General features: G+C 47.2%; 2 protein-coding genes across 2 annotated transcripts in view; one reads left to right on the top strand and one right to left on the bottom strand.

Annotated features, from left to right (window-relative positions):
- GRAMD1C (GRAM domain containing 1C) overlaps positions 1–3,667 on the bottom strand; it is a 54,076-nt gene extending 50,409 nt beyond the window's left edge. Inside the window, exons 1-2 of the mRNA XM_086620334.1 lie at positions 3,584–3,667; positions 2,055–2,183 (exon numbers count right to left, since the gene is read on the bottom strand). Coding sequence (XP_086476460.1) covers positions 2,055–2,183; positions 3,584–3,667 — 213 coding nt within the window. The remainder of the gene's footprint in view (positions 1–2,054; positions 2,184–3,583) is intronic.
- A 3,546-nt stretch (positions 3,668–7,213) lies between these two features.
- Positions 7,214–14,875, top strand: LOC147529353 (uncharacterized). The gene is made up of 4 exons (XM_086622777.1): positions 7,214–7,280; positions 10,790–11,233; positions 13,585–13,725; positions 14,556–14,875. The coding sequence occupies exons 1-4, from the start codon at positions 7,214–7,216 to the stop codon at positions 14,873–14,875; spliced, it is 972 nt and encodes a 323-aa protein (XP_086478903.1).
- Positions 14,876–16,275: the final 1,400 nt, after the last annotated feature.

The raw sequence follows: 16,275 nt of genomic DNA on the forward strand, positions 1-16,275 counted from the left end.
GTGACTTTCTGTCTCTTGCTACTTATAAGTTCAGTCCCCTTGAAGCTGAGAAAATGAGTACCACAGCCTCCTACAACCAGACTGAGAGGTTTTGAAAACTACCCAGTGACATACACAGTAAAGCTAGAACCTTGCAAGCCACAGCACTATCTTATAAAAGGGAAGTATTTACACAATTCCTTCTGTTTTGACCACAAGGTCATATTTGCAGAACCAGCTAAACGCTAACTTCAAACAAATACTAAGGTCTTGAAGTACAAATCATAGACAGAAGGCAATCGATTAATCATATCAGATAACACCTCACACTCTTAGCAGCTGCCACCACACTGAAGTATCCCATTCCCCTGAAGTTACACACACACACTACTAACAGGAAGCAGAGAGTGGCACTGCGAGGACATGCAACACATGCCTAAAGCTCTGTCTAAAGAAACTTCTAACTTTCAGCACGTGTCTCAAACCTAAAAATGCAAAGCCAAGAGCACTATTATATTCTTCACATATTATACTTTACTGACTTTATTTTAGATTGCCAAACTCACCAAGGAAAGACTGAGGTGCTAACTGCAAGTCCAACAAACTGACCTCAAGACCTAGCCAGGTTTCTTCCTCACAAACTACCAACTGCATTAATGGCTGTATACAAACCATCAAGAGTTAGTTTACACAATCTAATTGCCCATCTAACAAGAGCATAGCAGGCAGTTACAATGTTTGTGCAGCATGATTTGCTATCGATTCAAGTACAGAGATACAGCTGGACACAGGCAGAACAGCCCTGTATCGTCTTTGTTGCTGTAAGAACAGCAGAGAAAATACTGAAGAGTCCAAGCACTCACTCCCTAGCAACACTATTCTGTGACCTGCTGGGATTCACTTGGCCTGTCCCATTTCTGTTGGCTCCAGACTACTGTCATTCAGTTTTAAAGTGCACATGCATTTTGAGGGAAGTTTATGCTAGGGCCTGAGATGCAAAATCAGTGTTCTGACCATTAGGACATCTGCTTAGTTTGAACAGGAGGGATGAAAAGATATACAAGCTAGATTTATAAATGAGTTGGGAAATACGATCCCTGAGTTCTGCTCACAGCTCTGCCACAGATTCCCTGCAGCCTTTGCTAGTTACTTAATCTTTCAGCTGCCGAGCACAACGAACGCGGCACTGACCTCATCAGGACAAGGACACGGTAGTCCAGATGATGCTCCTACGCACAAGCAGAAGCACACCAAATTTACTGAGGCCACCTGATGGAGAACCTGAGCTGTGAGGAAGAGAACCTAAGTCTCTCATGAGATCAGGTGTCACCCTGCCTGTGGCTGCACACAGGTGTTCCCCTTTTTTATTCAACAGCAGCAACCCATCCACCAAACTAACAGCAAAACATATGCTCTAAGCCTACACCCATAAGTTTACCTTCTCTCATGGCACTGGAGGGCAGAGAGAGAAATCCATCAAAAGCATGATAAGAGTGTTAAGGACAGCATTTATTATTACACTCTCCACCTTCAGTGGCATTTCCCTGGTGAGGAGCAAAACCAAACCCCTCTTTTCTGCCCTTCTTATTCACAAGTCCCATTCCTTCCACAGAAAGCTTATTTACTCTTGACGAAAACAATCCTGTTTACTTGACAAAAAACAGGCACTAGGAAAGCACATCAGAAGGACTGCCCAACACTGAGAATCAAAATTCAGCCCTTACTGTTAAAAAGCATCAACGACATCTTTCTAAAAGCATAAAGAGGCATTGGATAGGTTAAAGAATTAGGAGGCAGGACTGAGCACAAAAGCCAGAAGTCCTGCCATTAACTTGATATATGACAACAGGTAAACAACTTCACCCCCTCTCAGTCTCAGCTTACACTTTAGTAAGCTGATGATAAAATTACCTACTTCACTATATGTGTAGAGAACACTTTACTAATTCATGACTACACAGCAACTTGAGAACTGTGGATATAAAGCCAGTACATATACACACATATATAAATTAAAATATACATGTAACATATTTATAAATAAAACACAAGTTAGAAGAAACATAAAACGTTACCCAAAAGCTCCAGTCAGCACTCCAGCTATACTGAGCAGGACTCTGCATTTTCTCTGTGCACGAACTAAGAGTCTCCTCTGAATCAGCAAGTAGCTGGCTAATAAGACCATGATCCACTTCATGAACTTCCTGTGAACAAAGCAGCAGGTATGTAATTCAACAACGGAGGAGAAAGGTAAAATAAGAAGATGGTTAATCCATTGAACGACTGTATATTAAGAAAAACTTGACATGCTAGTTCCACCAAGGCGAGTGGCATGGAAACACTTCCCACTGACAGACAGCCTTTTCATTGATTTTACATTTCTTCCAGAGTATCCTACATTTAATACTTTTTTATCTGTGTATTTTATTTCCACCATAACCCCTCAACTTGCACACTGAAGCTGCACAGACATTTAGAGTTGGAATAACATCAGCACATAACATGCAGCACGGCCCTAGCATGTGGGACCTTTCAAAACTTGACAAGGGTCATGCAGGTGTAGCATTCACCAGAGGACTGACATATATAATACAAAACCATCAAATATTTATACTTAATACTAGCTACACTATACATTATGTATTTTGCCATATATAATTACAAGCACAACACTTCAAAGGCACACAGTTCTGCTGATATCACTTATTATAAAGACAAGCACCCTTCTGCAGCACTCTCCCTTGATATCAGTATTCTTCACTTGGGAGGTCACGAAAGGAAGCTGAGCCCCAGAAAGGCCCTTGTCCCAAGCCACCTAACTGGGACAAAACCAGACCGGGGCCCTAAGCAGTCACTAACACCGCCTGTCCTACCGGATCCATCGACGAGCGACGGCGCTGGGTTTGAGTCCAGAACGACTCCAAGCCGAACCGAAGCCCGCACACACCCGTGCCCACGGCCAGGCCGGGTGCGAACACCGTGCCGGCGGGCCGGGCCGGGCACGCTCGAGGGCAAACCACGGGCTGAGGCAGCGGGCAGAGACACCCCGGGCTACAGGGCGTGGGAGAAGGGCCGCTCTCCGCAGGCTTTCCACGCAAACACACGGGCTCGGCAACCTCCGCCAGCTGCCGCTCGCCGCCCCGGCTCCCCGCACGGCGGACAGACCCGTTAGCGCCACGGGAGCGGCGCTCCCGACCCACCATGTCACCGGAGTTAAGCGGCTGCCACAGCAACCCCGAAGCCGCCTCCCCGCGGCGCGGCTGGGTCTCTCCCCCGGCGGCTCCCGGCAGCCCAGACCCTCCCTGCGGAGACCGCGGCAACCCCGCGGGACGCTCGCTGCCCCTCCTCACCGGGGGCCCGCAGCGCCGGCGCTTCGCGGGCCCGGAGGGCCGCCGCCACGCCCCGGCCGTGCCCGCCTCGCCTCGAAAAACTTTGGGGAAGTGACGCCCCAAAAAACTTTCGGGGAAGCGGGCGGTGGCGGCGGAGCGGACCGCGGCGACCCCGCACCCATCCCACCGCTGGGCCTCCGGGACAGCCCCACAGCCTCGGCCCGCCCGCCCCGTCCCCCGGGGGAAGGAGCGGAGCTCCTGCCCCCCGCACCTACCTGCGCAGCCCGCCGCCGGCCACGGAGGGCTCGCCCGGGGGACGGCGCGGCGGCGGGCCGCGGCAGGGCAGCGGCCGGGGGCATGGAGCCCGCCGGCGGGGCGGGCGAGGGCCGGCGGGGAGCGCGCAGACGGCAGCCGCGGCGCTTACCATGGAGGGGGGCGAGGGCGGCGCGGCGCCCGCTAACTGCCTCAGCGGGGCGCACGGCGGGGCCGCGGCCGCCATTTAAAGGGGCAGGCGCCGGCCGGGCCGCGGACCCGGGGCGGGAGGCGGCTGCCAAGGGCGAGCGGTGCTGCTGCTTCTGAGGGACGAGAAGCCGGGAGCAGGGCGGAGAGGGCCGCGGCGCCTCCGATCCCCTCCTCGGCCAGCTCAGAAAACCTCTCAGCGGCTGCCAGAAGGGTTAACTACGAAGCCTCAGGGCCAGTGGAAAGTTTGAGGACTGTAGCAGGAAAAACTCCTGGCTGCGGCAGTCTGCGGAGGGGGGGCGCCCTTAGCCGCCTTCCTCCGGAGGGAAAGCCCCGCGCCCCGCCGCCCTCCCCCTGCGCACAGCCCCGGCAGCCGATTAAACAGCGTCCGGGCAGCAAAAGCGGTTCCTCAATCTGACGAGGGGAGTTGGGGTTCAGTGGAAAATACGGCCGCTCCCGGGTACACGTAGGGGTAGCGCGGGGACGGACAGCGCGCCCGCCGCTGCGCGCCCCCGAGGCGCCCCGGGCCCGGGGCACAGACCCCGCGTCCCCCGCCCCGCCGGCGGCGGGCACGGGGCTGCGCCGCCCGGACCCGCCGGTGTTCGCGAGGGAGCCGGCGGAGGCCTGTCTGTGCCCCGCCGCTGCGGCGGCTGGCGGCGGGCTGAGCTGGGGGTGCGGTGAAATAAAGGAAGTAGGTGGCGGGGGACTCATCCCAGGAAACCCGGGCCCTCGGCTCGGAAGCTGCTGAGCAGTGCCGAGTGGCTTCTGCCCAAGCTGTGGGCACCCAGGGCTTCGAACAGCTGGGGTCTGTGTTGGGCAGCACCAAACGGTGCCCCTCGAGTCAGAGGACCCAGCCAGAGCGATGAGCACTCAGAGATTTGTGTCTGTCCTCGGGTTGCCTCTGGTCACCTCGCAGGAAAAAGAAGAACCCTGTGATGTGAAATCACCTTGCTGAGTGGCTGGCTGGTAGGCAATGAAAAGGGATGGATGGATGGATGGATGGATGGATGGATGGATGGATGGATGGATGGATGGATGGACAAGGGAAGGAGGAGTAGAGCAGCCTGTCATGGCAGCACTCTATTTCCTGCTGTCCCTTTTCTCCCGCTGCCTCCCCAGAAAACAAGTTGAAGCTCTCCCTGAAAGGACATCTCTGGGCCCTGGGATATCTGCCTGCTGATACACTAGAAAAGGTGCCAGGAGTTGCTGTGGCTGATGTCCCCTGCCAGCTGTTGACCCAGACAGGACAGCTTTAGCACCTCTGACTGCGAGTCTCCCAAATTTACCAAAAAAGTGTAAAAAGTAATGTGTGTTTTATTTAATTTTTGTTGCTTGCTTTCTTGATTTGGACCTCTGAAACTCATTTTTTTCTGGCTTTTCTCAACAACACTCGGGGGAGCAGTTTACTTTCCATCTTGTCCAAAAATTGAGATTCTCTCTCAATCATCCTGGGTTATCCAAGTGGGAGAAGTTTCATGTTCAACTGATGGCTGCCAGCAGTGCTGAAACCCCTTTGTATTCCTTCGATTAAGAGCTGGCTGACTGACAGCTTTGCTCAGGCATGTCCTATTTAATGGAGGATTCACAAGAGAATTGCTATTACAGGATGAAGTTAACATATATGGCATTTGCACGAACAACGGCGGTATGTCCATCGCAACACTCCTGATTTTTTTAGAAACACACCGACTACTTGGGTTTAAATGAGACGCTGTTTGGAATGCTTTGGTGCAGCTCCATCTTCCCACGCTGACTTCTCTGACACGTGGTCATGGCCAGTACTCTAAGCCAGTAACTCGGTCCCAGTTCCTCTTGATCTGCCAGGTGCCTTTGACTTTACTGATTATTCCCTCCTCAAACTCTTAATTGTTTTTGACTCCTCTAACTTTTTCCTTTCATAGATATTTCAGTTTTGCTCACTAACACTCTGGCAGTACTTCCTTCAGAAGACCCTCACAATCTACCTTCCAGTTTTCTACTGAAGTGCTATGGTGCTCTGCACTTGGTCACAGTTCCCTTCTTAATAAATAGTTTACTTTGGAGTGATTCCTTCCTGGTAATCTCAAGTCTTCCCTCTCTCCCAACCCATTTCAAACAGAGAAGAAACATTTGCCTTTTAGGTTCCTTTAGCCATATTCCCTCTGGCCTATCCTGCTTTCGCTGATACAGGTGTCACCACATCAAGGCTGGAGCAAAAAATGATCACTCAAGGAATGGGTTGTTCCTCTTGACATTTTTGTTTAGCAGAGTTTTGCAACTCAGATGTGAAATTTCTTGAAACAGTTTTTCTGGAGCATCCACATGCAAAGAGACCACAGAATTTCTTAAAAGTGTATTCAAGAAAGCCATATGACAGTAGCATGATGACAGATTTCCTCATGGTGTGATGAGGGCTTTTTGGAGATCCTTTTTCCTTTTTTGCTTTCAAATACGAAGAAAAGCAGAAATACTCATCCGTCTCAGCCGAATTGTGCTTTGTGTTTTAACAAATGTGAAACTGAGTCTTTTCTGAATACTTAAGTACAATTCCATTATCTGAAGAGACCTAAAGATAAGAAAATCGTTAGATAAAACCAGCAGGCTTCTGGAAAGGTGTGCCATAATCCCTAATCCCATAATTCCATACCTGGGGGAAAAGGAGTCAGCTAGTTAGCGAGAGTAGAACGTGCTCCGTACAGCAGTAGCACTGCTGGCAGGGCTGGATGCTACAGGTGAGGGTTTGGGGCAGCTGGAACTCTTCCTACAAAGCAGTGCTGTGTATGTACCTTTGTGCAAACCCATACGTTCTGTTCCAGAGCCAAGTTTTGCAGATAGGCCATCCCTTTAGCAGCTTGCTCCTCTGCCCTGGTGGCATAGATGAGCTTTACTTAAATAGAGTCTGAGGAATCAGCTTTTGGTGTAAAAGGATTTGTACTGCACCGGAAAGAAATACTTTGAGGAATATGTTTTACCTATAAACACCGCGTGCAAATAGCCACAAAGATACTGAATTCCTGTAACTTCCTTTCGTAGTGAATTAGAATGATAGGAATCTGGGTGCTCTGAAAGTCAAGCCAATGTTCTTTCTCTTTTCACCTCCACTAGGGAGGGGTTCAGCAGAAAAGAAGTCTCCGTTTGATCGTCTGGATATTCTGTATTCAGCCCAAAGTTCTGGTTTATACAAGGCAAAAGCGAAAAACAACAGATTATCTTGCCTCTACTCTCAGAGGATTTTCGGCATCTTCTCTGGGAGAGATCAGGACAGCCCCCGGGATCTCATTGTTGTCACTTCAAACGTGGCTGTCATCCAGGCAGCAGGCAGAGCACTGTGAGCTCGAAGCTGTGGTAACTTTAGTAAGTGTGACATTCACTGGGCAGAATGCGAGGTCCTGTTGCAATAACACAGGCATATTTTTTTGCCTGTACTACTGGAGGGAGAGACGGTGAGGCCATATACTTCAGCAACTATGAGCCAGCACATTGGGAAGCTCTATAGATCTGCAGTGTCTTCATTCCTCCTCTTCTTGCTGGTGGGTGAGTACTAAGCCACCTTCCTTCATTAGAAGAAATATAGCTTATTCGTAGAGTTTGGCTTGACAGGTTCTCTTTTTCTTTTTTAAAAAAAGCAACTTTCCGCTGAGGGCTACCTCAGGATGCAGGAAAACTGTATCTAGTGGTGTGCACTGCATTAAAACATACTTTTCTTTATAGATGCATTCAGGTTTAGCTATTAGAAATGTTCAGAAAGAGTGTGTTTGCTTGTCTTTTTCAAGAAGAAAGGCTGTGTATCATAATTGCTAGAAGCTTCATTTCTATTTTGGTTCTCTGATGTATTAGCAACCAGTTATCATCACAAGGTAGTTATTCATATCAATTTGTGAAAGCCAACCTTAGCCGAGGGAAAAAGTCGTATAAATTAAAATGAGCAATGTGCAGTCATTGATCACTTCATCACAGACAACTGGAAGCTGGATACAGCTTGTATAGCTCCCTCATGGCTCCACCTGAGTATGAAGTTGAGCTCTAAAGCCAACAAAACTATCTGAAAGACGGTCATGCCAGCGTGAGAGGATTTTTATGTAGGTTGGAAATGGAGCCCTATTTGCCCTCAACCTCTCCTCCATCTGTTGTGAACGAAGGAGAGGAGGCTCAACTGGAAAGGTCAATTTTGCACTGACCTCCACCCACCATTTGGTTGCCCGATGCTGTTGGCAGCTGGCAGAAGAAGCTTGCAGGGCTGCTTGGGTTTACTCCAGGCACCGAAGAGTAAGTTAGAGGCTCCAGGACCAGAAGACAGCACAGGTATATTATATTCTTTCCTTTGGTCACCCTGCCTCCTCTAGCCTGCCTTGTGTATTTCTCACTCACAGCCAATGATGTGGCCTTACATGGAAAGTATCAACCTGCAGATTACGTAAAGGGGAGGCTGATGGCTTAGTAGGTGCCCTATTAGTACTGGCAAATGTGGAGCACGTTGTCACATTACAGGGAGTCCCAGAGAGCTTTCTCCCCTCATGGTTGAAAACTGGCCGTAAACTACCGATTTCATATGACAATGACCTATTAGATCACCTAATCATTTTTCCGGGTCAAGACAAGATCATCCATGCTGTGTTTCTCTGTACTCTGTCTAGCTCAAGTACCTTCCCCAAAAAGCCTTGCATTCCCCTCCATCGGGAACTGAGCCCTATAACCCACATGACAGGGGGATCTACACGTCACTCTGCTAATGAAGCGATTGCTTAAAAAGAGCTTTGAAGCAGAGTCAAGAAGGCATTTGGCATGGTGTGCTCCCAGATGCCAATACGATAAGGGCATTGTGTATTTGAATACCAGTGAACTAGTACGTTCCAGTTTTGAAAAAAGCAAGGAAGGAAGAAAGAAAAATAGAAGCTGTGCTGTGACCTTCTCAGTGAAATCCCTGAACAGCTGAGACAAAACAATACAGCCTGCTCCTCTTGTGTTTTGATTCTCCTAATTAGCTTCAAGTTATATGATTTGTATTGAATCAAAGATGTGGGATGACGTAGATGGCAAGGCTAGTTATTTTGTGATAGGAGGTGCAAATGACACCCATGATGGACAGAGGCAACATCAAAGCACATTGTTCCTGCTCAGTTATGTTCTCTATGCCACTGAATGGCTGTATAAAAATGATACCTTTAACATCACTAAAAGGAATAAAAATTATAATTGTGTTGCAGGGGGTGCGTATGGGAAGACTGGAATACTTGTAGTGGAGAAGAAATTCTGTGGCCATTCCTTGAAAACAAGGTAGCAGTAGCACATACTGCTTTAGCTAAAGCAGCTGTATCCAGTGGAGATACTGGTTAATGAACAGAGATTTTAGAAGAGTGCTCGAGATGAAACTGCTCAAATTGACTCTAACAAATAACCAAATATATCACATCAGAATATGCAATGCACAATGACTGTAATATGTCAAGCTACCAAGTATCTTTAATAAGGACTACTCATTTTAGGGGACTGGAAACAAAACTACAATAATATCTGGGTACCTAATTCTCAGGCATCCAGCTCCCGTGGATTGGTGTTCCAGTTACAAGACCAAAATTTTCACTTTGAGTTAACAGCACAGAGCACCAAACAGCTCTGAAGGTTTTTCACATGCTTTGCTGTTGCCTGGTTTCATAGACAGCTTATATTTTCTATATTTTTGCATCCATGAGTTATCTGTCATCTGATATGTGATATTTGAACTGTGAGCTCTATACCCCATCCTTTTATAAGGCACCTAGAACAACAAGGTCCTGCTGTCTGACAGAAATTGTCAGTGCTACTCCCATACGCGTCATAAATAATAACAACTATGAACACAACTGTGATTTTGTGCACAAGGATGCCAGGAGTCGCCATTCAAGTAACTCTTAAATCGATCATCAAGGGGTTTGGTTTTCCATTGCCTTGAGGCATTTGTCCCTGAGCAGAGAGAGGCTATTGTTATTGTGAAGCTTTACCAGACCCAGACAATAGCATTTCACACCCTTTGGATGGCAATGAAAGACTCGAGACAACGGAAAATCAAGACTTTCACTGTGGAATGGTCTGCAACCCTTGAGAGGGCACCAACTACTGTGAAGGGAGACTATTTCACTTGAAGAAAATAAAACAACAGGATAGATTTTTCAAGAAATTGATCTGAACTCTTTCTTGGCGACAGCTGTTGGCTTATTTGTAAGAGTTTGTTTTTCCCTCTTTTTGAGACAGCAACTATTCCTCTCATCTTCTGAGCCCAAGCTCACACTGCTCAGCTCGAGGCTGTTTGATGCTGTGAGGAGCAGCTGAGTGAGAGAAGGCAGGTTTAAATTTCTACTACAGGCATGTTGTCCATATTTTTCTAACAAAGGGTAGCAGGACAATGTGGTCCCTTCACAGAGAATAGATGTCACCCTCAGTCTCAGTACCTGCAGAATGCTAAGGTGCCATGCCCCAGGTCACTAATAGGATCTGCTGGGGGTTCAGTCTCTGGCAATTGAAGTTCTTCCCACAATTTCAAGATTTCCTATCCTGAAATTGGAATTGCATGCCAATACTTCTAAGAAGCTCACATTATGATTTGGGATACGGGTAGCTGCATTAGGATGCACACATGTTCACTGTACTTGTCAGAACAGAGCTGCCTGTGTGTAAATGTACATGCATTTTTTGCTTTGCTTCAAAAGCAGTTGAGGCAGGAACATCACGCCTCGAGACTTTTTGGGATGGGAAGAAAGAGGTTAGTGTTCCAGACGGAAATGTGGCTGAATGGGCTCTAAATTTCACCCAAAGCCATTGGACAATGGCATTAATCTTCCTCTAGTATGACATTAGAAAGGAACAGAGGATGGGGAAAAGACCTATCTGTACACATGAACATAATCTAAGCAGGAACCAGGAAAAAAATCCTGATCCTCATAAGAGTGACTACCCTCAAGTCCTAATTCCAGGAGCTGTTCTTTGTGCTGCTTAGAGGTCAGGAGCACCTGGAAGGTTTATCATCTTATCACCCTCAACCCTCCTCTTCTTTCTCTTTCCTGGTACAGATGTTGATGTTAGTGGTGGAAGTGCAAGCAAGGAGAATGCAGCTGTCACTCATATGACAGCACAGCCTTCGTTTTTCACGACATCTGAGCCGTGGCCCCTTTTGGTGACTCAAACACCAGCCAAGGAAAAAGCCAAAGAGGGTGAAACTGTGTTCTTGGATTGCCACTTTAACAATCCGCGACGTCCCTCCCTGACTGACCTGATGGTGAAGTGGTACAAAGAAGATGAAAAGGGGCAGACGAACCTGCTAGAAAACAATGTGACCGTCTTACCAAACAACTCCAGGGTTTTCATGAGTGGAGACTTGTCCCAGGGGGATGCCTCTCTGGTGATCCTCAATGTAACAACTGGTGACCATGGTATTTATTTCTGTGAGGTTACACTTCCGGATGGGAAGGTGGTGACAGGAGATGGCACAAAGCTCAGGATCAGGAGGGCTCTGGGTAATATTTGATGTTGTTTACTTCTTTTATCACTCTTTCTCCTCCAAAGCTAGTCTATATGCTTGCAGAAAGAGGGACGTTGGCCTGCTTGGCCCCTAGCAGGTAGGGCCTGGTGTCATGGAGTGTAGTTGCTCCATAGCATTTCTCATCACTTTCATTAGGCCAGCTAGTTTTGATTGGCTTGCCTCTATAAACAGTCACACAGATATTAAAAGGAGGGGCATTTACAACCAAAAAAAGAAGAAATACTTTTGTCACTAAAATCGAACTCAGTGCCAAGAATGAAACAGTCAGACAAGTTCTCTTGTACTCACAGCTCTGTTTGGCAAAAGCCCCATGAGTGACAGGTGTGAAGATACTGTCTCAGGGAACAGCTCCAAACTCCTTTTTTTTTTGACATTATTTCTCTCCAGTGAATACTTGTGTATTCATTCCTGAACTCTGGATGACATAAGTAATCCCACAATAAACATGAGGATCACATTATATCATTTCTGCTTCACTTCATTCACATTAAAATCAAAGTAGCATTAGAAGTGCCATGCTATGTTTTCTTAGCCTCACAAATAGACACTTGGCATATTAAGTAAGGAGATAACTTGCTTTGCCTTGATCAGCTGGAAATGTCAAAGCAGCTTTCCTTTTTATGTAGGCTAAACACATTCCAGTCCCAGCAAATCAACACATCAGAAGGTTTATTATCTTATTATCTAATTAACAAAAAATAGCACCTTCTGTGTCAGGAGTGAATTATGCAAGTGCCATTTCCCCCTTATTCATTACCAAAGCTTCTAGCTCACCGAGAGTCACTAAGCCTTTGCCCTTTTGAGTTCTTCCTTCACTAATTTTTATAAAACTACTCAGTTTAAACTGCATCACTAACAAGGCAAGAAAACGGTGCCCCCCTGTAAGGGCTTCGTCATGTGTCTAATGAGGCCTTCCATTGGCTTGATCTCACAGTCTCACAGCGCAGGTTACCCTTGCCATGTCTGCACCCTGGCCAGTGTAATTGCCTTTCTGTGTTCCTGAGAAGATGAAATATATCATTTCCACACTGTGCCTGAATTAAAGCGACAAGAGAATGTGAGAAATATAAAGAAATGTTATCTGCCACAAATCCAGACTGTCCAAAAACTTATCTAAAATTAAAAAGAGAAATTAGCTGGCCCTGTTAACGTGTCCATTACAGGAAGCAAATGACATATATTTTGAAGTAAGGTAAGTAATGGTTCTACATCACCTTCATTACTCTCAGGATGAAATGAGCAGCCCCACAGATTTGAACTGCAGGATTCCTCCCTGTATGCAGGAGAAGGGAGCGGGTTTTTTACTGATGAGCTACAGCTGGTTTACTGGATGTCCATCCATTCAGTGAGGTCGCACAGAGTAGTGGCTGCTCCTGGGAACAGGTGGCCCAATGCTTGGAAATCTGTGTGTGAATAAGGCAGCAAAACCATCCAAATTTTCTAGTGAAGCTTAAATACAACTGCATAGATATATGTAGTGCATACCTGATCATACTGTAATTGTAGATAAAACTGGAAGTCTTTTAATCATTCTTTTATTACCTTTCCTGGGTGAGTGACATGGCAAAACAACTACCATGAGCGTGAGGCAGTTGCTTAAGATGTGATCAGTGGTGCGCCACTGCCCATCCAGCTTGCCTCTCTCTAAAGACACATTCCTGCTCTGGCAGACTCTAAGCTACAGGGCAGATGCCCTCCATGCTGCATCCCATAACCTCAGTGCTCACCTGACCAAAGGCTCTTCCTGAATCATCCTTCAGTCCCAACAAATAATAAAGCCAGAACACCAACATGCTCTTATCTCAAAGAAAATGGTATCATCCCATCTCTGCCATGCAACAGTCCCAAAGAGCAACAAATCAAAGAAAGGGCTTCAGTGGAGCTCTGCCGGCTCTCTGGTGCTGTCTCCTTTGGAGGTAGACGGGGAGACTCAGACTTTCTCAAAATTATGTCAGAGTATTTTTTTACCATCTGAAAATCATGCAGGCATGAGTCCCATTAATTCAGGCAGCAGCATCTTTTGCCATCCCTTAGCATCCAGCTGTTAAGGGAGATTGCTAGGGAGATGAGGCTGTCCTATCTCTGAATCTCCAGAAAGCATAGCAGCTTCCTCCATAGGAATGAAAAAAATCAATAGCTCTGTAGTGCAACACACTGTCTTCCGTGTAGAAGCCCACAATTTCGTGTCAGACAAGACCTTGGCATAATCAATATTGTCATAAGTAGCTTCCTCTGCAGCCACCGCAGAAAACGTGCTGGCTGCATTGCATATACTTGCCTGGAAGCCATCTTACATTACTCTCTCTACCTTCCCTTCTCCCCCAGGCTTGTTTGGTATAGAAGAATCCATTGGAACAATCCTTGGGGTTGTGGCGGCTGGTATCGGAGGCGTAGTGGTTCTGATTGTGGTTTTAACACCACAGCTGAGGAGGTGCGTCCTCTGCATGAGACAAGGCTCTCGCCAAGGTAAGGAACACAAAGCAAAACGTGGAATCTCTTGCTAGAAAGATGAACCCAACTGCCTATTTCCAAAGGTATGGGTTTTTTTTTTTAACTTGAGGAATTAGCTGTTTACTTACCTGTGGTCAGACACGGGATCTGGTTCAGGAAATGGGCAGTGTGGATGAAACTCTAACAGGGCTGGCACTACGTTCCATCTCTTTTTCAAATAGTTCCTTGTTTATGTTGGGTAGAGCTTCATGCACAGGCCTGGTGAGTTATCTATAAACAAAACAATAACATGTTCTTTCATTGCCACTTTCAGCAAAGAGTTGTTCAATGAGATGCTGCTGATGCTGCTTCTTTTAACAAAGTCCTGGGTCTCCTTCAGGTCTTTTAGGTTTATGCTGAAGGATGGTTCTTCCTCCCAGCAACTACATGCTTACATCCATATTCTGGTGATGCTTGTGTACAGAAAGCCTATGATGGCCTAAGCATATGCTTGAGGTGTGGTTTGTAAAGCCCAGCAATATCTTTTATTAGATCAGCTGATCAGGTTGAGAAAACTAGATGTTTTCTTCAGACATGAGCCAAAGAAGTGACCTGAGGAGATGCTGATGTACCTGAAAGCTCGCCTGTTTGTTCCAGCTCTGTCGGCTGGTCTGATTAGAATAGACTGACACTGAAGGCTGGATTCTGAAACAAGCTGAGTTCCTGCAGGTGCAACTCGAGATGCGGTCTGCGTTTCTGACCGAGCTCAGCTGACTTTTTGCTTTCCATGGGGAGCCATGCGATTCGCACCTCTTCTCCCGGCACTCCAAAATCTTGCTCGGCCTGCTGGAAAAAATCCTCCCCAGCCGCCGAAGGGCTGAAGGAAGAGCTGCTCTTGCCATTCCCTGGAGCGCTGTCGCCACCTGATGGCCATCCCGGCGGGGACAGGGACGCGGCCGGGAGCTCTGCCCCGCTGACCACCGGGGAGCGTCTTCCAGCCCTTGCTGAGAAGTGCACCCGCACTCCTACGCTGATGCTGCCCGCGCAGCATCATCTGGTGCAAATCCTCTGCATGAACAGAGTTCATCACTTTACTTGCCAGAAAGCCTTGGAAGAGTTTGTTGTGTTGTACCAACTCTGTATCACTCACTTGCTGTCTCTCCTTTCCTTGCTCAGCATAGCTTGAGATGCGGCACTACGAGAGTAGCTCGAAGATGCAAAGCCTACAGATGGAACGACTTCTGATGCCCTGTAAGCCAAAACTGGAGCTCTAGATGGAATAAAAGCTTTTGCCTCAGTACATGTTATCTTTGGCATTTTTATTTTCCTTGGTCTGTTTCTTTTTCCTGCAGCTTTGACAGCCACAGTGGAGCACAACAACCTTTTGTAAAGGAATTTGTATTAGCACCTGCCAAAACCCCACTTAGTTTGCCCACATATCTCTGGATCTAGACCCTAATGAGGTACCTTGGGTCTTTCCCTGCCATTACTTCTTATTTTAAAAGTGGCACTTGAAGTTTGTCAGTTGTGCTTCAAAAGAGACAGAAAGAGCCTGACCTACCCAGGCCACCCAGCTCCCCAGCTGCTAACACCCCCCTGAGGAAATCAAATGTGTTGCTTCTGGGGGTGCAACCATGGCTCCTGTCTGTCTGTGCCTCTCGGTATGGAGGCTCCCGTCCTGGTGGCTTGCTCAAGCCTACCAGCTCGTAATGAAGAGACAAAGAATGAAGAGACCTACTTGAACATAGCTATCCCAGCTGAAAGAATGGGAATTTGGTTTACTCTCACCAGAAGGACACATGGCATTTCAAAATAAACCTCTAATACCCTTAAAAAAAAAGGAGACATGAAAGATTTGCTTACATGACTGATGTTATCCACAGCCCTGGTTTCCTGACATGACAATAACTGATTCCCAGGTGGTCAGTGACCTGGGGGATGTGCCAATACCTCTTTAGGAGAGCAGTGTATCAGCTCTGAAGCATGTGTGGCAGGTAAGCTATACATTCTTTTGCAAAATATGGGCGTGCCCACTAGTGAAAGTCAGAAACCCTTGCTGGCCTTGCAACAGCAATAGTCCAGTGTAGCTCTTCTTACCCTTGAATGTGCCTCAGAAGTGTCCCCAGTGCTGCGAGGCAAGAACACCAGGGACAAGGCGGCTGGCTGTATCAGCTAAGAAACACACACCCACTCCCACCTCTCCACAAGAACGGATGGAGCCCTCCCCTATGCCAGACTCTGCTTTTCCTTTGGTAGGAAGCAGAATTCCGAGCACAAATAAGGAATAAGGAGGCATCCTCCCTCTTTGATATCCCTGCTCCTCCTGCAGGGAGGAAAATAAAGTGGGTCACTCTACTTCAGACAGGCACACCTTGGGTCTTCAAAGGCCAGTGCATCTTTTCACAGAGTTGTTTGGTTTTGTTTTTTTTTTACAAACCAGTCCAGCAGAAATCCCTACGTATTTTCCAGATTACATGTAAATGTGTGGGAGCTGAAGATCAGGCAATGTGAAAGGACAAGAAAGCCATTTGGTGATGGGTAATGTGTTCTCATGGATCAAATCCTCCATTTCTGCAAACACAGCGA

Source organism: Tauraco erythrolophus, chromosome 1, assembly GCF_009769465.1.
Source record: "Tauraco erythrolophus isolate bTauEry1 chromosome 1, bTauEry1.pri, whole genome shotgun sequence".
Taxonomy (NCBI): domain Eukaryota; kingdom Metazoa; phylum Chordata; class Aves; order Musophagiformes; family Musophagidae; genus Tauraco; species Tauraco erythrolophus.